At 36.1% G+C, this 5281-nt stretch overlaps 2 protein-coding genes across 2 annotated transcripts; one reads left to right on the top strand and one right to left on the bottom strand.

Annotated features, from left to right (window-relative positions):
• Window positions 1-780: 780 nt before the first annotated feature.
• On the top strand, window positions 781-2277 carry LOC141684171 (peroxidase 24-like). Its single transcript, XM_074489010.1, has 4 exons — window positions 781-999; window positions 1142-1336; window positions 1420-1585; window positions 1780-2277. Exons 1-4 carry the CDS (start codon window positions 793-795, stop codon window positions 2184-2186), a joined length of 975 nt encoding a protein of 324 aa, XP_074345111.1. The 5' UTR covers window positions 781-792; the 3' UTR covers window positions 2187-2277.
• Window positions 2278-2397: 120 nt separating this feature from the next.
• Window positions 2398-4751, bottom strand: LOC141684169 (protein PLASTID MOVEMENT IMPAIRED 2-like). The gene is made up of 2 exons (XM_074489008.1): window positions 4468-4751; window positions 2398-4316 (listed from the first exon to the last, which is right to left on the bottom strand). The coding sequence occupies exons 1-2, from the start codon at window positions 4516-4518 to the stop codon at window positions 2616-2618; spliced, it is 1752 nt and encodes a 583-aa protein (XP_074345109.1). The 5' UTR covers window positions 4519-4751; the 3' UTR covers window positions 2398-2615.
• Between the last annotated feature and the right edge of the window lie 530 nt (window positions 4752-5281).

Below are 5281 nucleotides of genomic sequence, written 5' to 3'. Positions count from 1 at the left end.
TTTCCTTGAATTATTGAATGACATTTTTGTTTTATTCTTATGTTTTTTTTTGTATTTTTCATACAGATATGATGTTAAATCCATTTAGTACTTTCTGGTATTTTTTTACTCAAAAATTAAAAATAAACACTAAATTAGCGTGAGGCATATACCACACATTCGCTCATCAGTTATGAAAACTTTGTTTTAATTATTGTTACTCTTGGAGGAAAAAATATATCAAGTTAAACATGCAACCACAACATTACCTTCTTACATTTCACAACATATATTCTTTAATTCTTTGCTATGTTCCAAATTGAAAGAAAATCATCACTGTTTATGAATTTTCTCCGTTTTAAAATATACATATTACAGCAAGACTAAATATACAAAATTTTGTTAAGATAATTTTACAACAGTAAAAATAATTAAATAAATGTAGATAAGCATCGCCCCTCGAAGAATACATGTAGATAAGTATCGTAGTGCATACCTTAATTTTTGGAGATTTGACTTTTGAGGTCAAAGTTTTTAGGTGGAATATTAACAAATGATGAAGATCAAAATGTGAATTTTATACTCTCCTACAGGCTGAGCAGTCCATGCCCTTAATCCCTGTTATGCATTTTTTTTTAAAAATAGTTATTGATAGTTTTGCTGACTTGATAATTATTGATAGCCTATAAAAGGATACTTCCCTTCTCCTTTAGTTTGTACCACTGCTCAGCTAGCTCTCTTTATTCATTAGTTCATATATTGCCTCTATTTAAGTCTTCTTCATTCTTTCTTCAACCAAACTTAAAAACAAGTATGAAGTTCCACATTGTTATTCTCTTGGTGCTTGTCTTGGGAGTTTCAAGTGCTTCTGGTGCTGGTAAACTGACTAAGAACTTCTACAAAAAAAGCTGTCCACGAGCCGAAACGCTTGTGAGGGACATTACTTGGGGCAGAGCTCAAAGTGATTCCAGATTGGGCGCTAAATTACTCAGGGTTCACTACCATGACTGCTTTGTTAGGGTACAAGCTAGCTTGCATATAAGTTTTATATATATTATTGTTTCTTATGATTAATATGTTACTATTAACACTACATTTTTATTATTAACAATTTTGGAGAATGTTGATTTGCATGTAACATTTGTTGATGCATGCATGGCAGGGATGTGATGCATCTATACTGTTGGACACAGTGGGAACAAATGCTGCTGCAGAGAAGGATGCAAGGCCCAACCTCTCATTGTTAGGTTATGAAGTAATTGATGAAATCAAGTCCCAAATTGAAAAAGTATGCCCGCAAGTTGTTTCTTGTTCTGACATTCTAGCCTTAGCTGCTCGTGACGCGGTCTCCTTCCCTGTAAGTTTTACATTGAATGCATTAATCAGCATTTGTAAACTTATCCATGCGTTGATAATTTTCCCTCCCATTGATACATGTAGTTTAAGAAGCAAATGTGGGATGTACTCACCGGAAGAAGAGATGGAAGGACTTCCCTTTCATCCGAGGTCAATGGAAACATACCTGGAGCTTCCTCAAATTTCACCACACTTAAGGATTTATTTACCAGAAAAAAACTCAACGTCAATGATCTTGTAGTATTATCGGGTAAAGTATATATTTGTATACTAACACTTAAAAAAATAGGCTTAATGACCTTTTGAACCTTAAGATTTTCACCAATATACTCATCTGTCTCTGTGTTATAAAAGCGTTCATATTTGCCCCTGTGAAGGAGTACCTGAGATATATTAATTCAGATAAGCATCTAATTAGTTTCCTTACTAAAATACATTTTGTAGGTGCTCATACCATAGGAATAGCTCATTGTGGACCATTTTCAAGAAGATTATATAATTTCACTGGTAAAGGGGACACAGATCCTTCTTTAGATAAAACTTATGCTGAAGCTTTGAAGTCACAATGCCCGAATCCAGCTAGTCCTTCTATAACTGTTGAGATGGATCCTCAAAGCTCCGAATCATTTGACACTCAGTACTTCACTACAGTCAAACAAAACAAGGGGTTGTTTCAATCTGATGCAGCACTTATCACAGACAGGGCTGCAGCAAAAATAGTGGATTCACTAGTAAAACCCAACTCTTTCTTCTCCGAGTTTGGGAAATCAATGAAGAATATGGGAGAAATTGAAGTCCTAATTGGAAATGCTGGGGAGATTAGGAAAAATTGTCGCATAGTTAATGCCTGATTATACTCATGTATTTACTTCATACTAGTTATTATCAAAAATAAAATGTATTTACATCATATCTAATAAAGGAATAGCACTTTCGTTTGTATCTTCTAGAATAAACTATAATTTGCTTGAGAAACACAAGATGCAGCTTCTTTTTCTACCATAAGAGCCCAGAGACGACCATTTTTGTTTAACCTCTACTACTCACCCCTTTCAACACCAGTTGATAAAATCATTAAGTAATTCTTTTGCAACATATTTGAATACAAAATAAATTCTTCTAAAATCTAAGCTAATAATAATTCCTTTGCAGGAAATCCTTTCCTGTGTACAATCACAAAACTACATGTTTAAAATTAGGAATCAGAAAAGCACTTGTATGGCATAAGATATAATTGTGCAGAGCTCGTATATTAGACGAGTTCATTTATGCTTTTTAACTTATTGATCCCTTTCAGTATTGTTGCTGCTAAAGAATTTGGACAAATTTTGCACTCCCTTTCTCCTCCTATCCATTGTGATGCTAGATCTTGACATATAAAAACCTGCTGGTGAGCCAGACCTTCTGAACCTGGACCGTCTGGCGGGTGTTGAAATGCTATATCTGTTTAGACTTTTCCTAGAAGATGAAGTCTCTAACTCCACCTGTTCTGGGTCCAAAATCATGTCATGTTTCCTGCCAGAATTGATTGCCTCTTCCTTCAGCACGCCTATTTCTCTAATTTTTTGTTGAGTTATCATGGTTTCCATGATTATTTCCTTCTCACTGGTCTTTAGAGCTTCTATCCAAGCCTGAGCTGCTTCTACTTTTTTATCTGCAACTATCTTGGCCTCAACTGCACGCCCTTTTAAGTACTCATATTCAAAAGTTGAGATGCTTATTGTGGAGTTACGGTGAGACGTCGTAGCTCTAGCCTTCATCAATATCTCAACCAGAGTTTTTAGAGTTTCAAGAGCCATCGCTTCTGATGATTTGATGGCCCTGAGCTCTTCGATGGAAGCTTGTAACTCTGCCTCATCCAAATCAACCTCGAAGTTTGTTCTTAATAGTTCAGCCTTAACCTTTGCAGTCTCTTCAAGGTGAAGAGTCCTTTCTTTCTTTGCAGCCTCTGCCTCTGCCCTTAAATGTCTCAGAGTGCCAGCAAGACTTGACGACATAGAATTGGCTTTTTCTTCAGCAGCAGAGAGAGCATCAAGTTTAGATTTTGCTCTCAGCAACTTTGAATTGACACTTTGAATAGTTAATTCTGATTTCTCTTCCTTTTTCCTCAATCTAGCCTTTTCTTCTGCAAGCTGCTTGAGTTCATCTCGAATAATATCCATAGAGGACATCAACTGAAAACCTTGTTCATTGACAGCAGCTAATTCTTTTGCTACCTCTGATTCTTCTAATTTTGTGTGTAATGCTTTTCCCTGTGTTTGGAAGCCATCTTCTCGATTCTTTGAATTATCTTGTATCCGGATATCCATTCCCTTGATCAGAGCTAGTTCACTCTTTAATCTATCAACATCATTAGTGGTGACAGCCAGTTCCTTTTCATTCTCTTCTGCAATAGCAGCCTCTTTATTCAAGTCATTAACTTTCTTTTTTGTTTCTTCAAGTGCAGTCAAGTAGTTCTTCATTTCCTCTTTTCTGCCGGCTTCAATTGCTGTACATTCTTTAAGAGCCTCAATTCGTGCTAATTCGACTAACACATGCTCCTCGTTGAGTTCATCAATATTTTTCCTAAGTTCTTCCGCCAAGCTGGTATATGACAGAAACATGGAGCTCGAGGCTTCTATTTCACTCTCTGCATTCTTTTTTCCTTCCAAAGCATAGGCCATTTCAAGCTTAAGCCTGCTTATCTCCTGTTTTATGTTTTCTAGTTCTCTAGTCACTTCTGTATTCTGACCATCGTCTGTTTTCCTTCGAGATAATCCCGAGATATCTTGTAGCCTTTTTTGCTTGTCTAGTCTCTCAATCTTGGTTACCCTTGAATTTGATTCATCGATTCTCGAAGCAAGATCTTTCACCGTCTTCCTTGCTTCTGACAGTTCCATTTCTGCATTGGCTTTATATGATTCTGCAATTTTTATGCCCTCCTTGAGTTGATTAATATTCATCCTTGCAAATTGCAGCTCCCCTCTAGTTGCACATGGATCCTAACAATGATTGTAATCATATAATTGAACTGTAAAAAAGACTAAGAATTGGAGTAAAGAACTTTGTTTTTATTGAACTGTAAAAAAAGCTAAGAGTTGGACTAAAGAACTTTGTTATCGAGCTGATATAAACTGCAAGTTGAAATGATACCTCGGAGATGTCGAGGGAAGAACAGCCATCTTTTATTTGTATTCCATGCATATTCTTAGTTGCTTTCGCAGATTCAATATAATTTGTTTACAGTGCAACTCTCCTTTGTTTTTTTTAAACCCTGAGCACCCTCCACCATAATATGAGTTCCTGAGAAGAAAGAAGGATTCCCTGTATATAGTAAAGTGAAGTTGAGATTGCTAAAGAGTATCTTCAGGCAGGGAGGGAGGTTCAACAGGCAAAATAAGAAACACATAAAAATAAAGATAATACAATACAGGAGTAGATAATGATCTGATGATTGGCTGTTATTTGAAGCATCCCTGGCTATCTGTGACCTGGGCCCTGCCTCTTCAATTCTTTTGTATATATATGTAGCCTGTAGGTAGGGCATAAAGATGAAAGTGACAACTATACAAGTCCTGTGTTAATAGTAAAATGACTATTAGCCATTGTTTAAATGTGGTTTGTAATCGGAACTCCAACTCTGTCAGGTTCAAAGTTCAATTTCAACTTTCAAAGTTAGATTTTATGTTTGAGTTCCATTCAGTCGTAATTTTCAATTTTAATGTTCCATTTCAGAGTTTTATTTTTATTTTTGTTAGAGGTTCCATAAAGTTTTTAAATATATATATATGGGTGTACTTCCACAGCCACACCACCTGCCACACCACCTGCCGCATTGTTACATTGCGGAAGTATAACAGCTTTGTTTCAATGCGCGATACGCATTGTTACATTGCGGGAGCTCATCAGCTTTGACTCAATGCGGCTTGCGCAATGCTTTATTGCTGGAAACAATTTAGTTTTATCT

The sequence above is a fragment of the Apium graveolens genome, chromosome 9, assembly GCF_009905375.1.
Source record: "Apium graveolens cultivar Ventura chromosome 9, ASM990537v1, whole genome shotgun sequence".
NCBI lineage: Eukaryota > Viridiplantae > Streptophyta > Magnoliopsida > Apiales > Apiaceae > Apium > Apium graveolens.
This window is presented reverse-complemented; position numbering and strand designations above follow the sequence as displayed.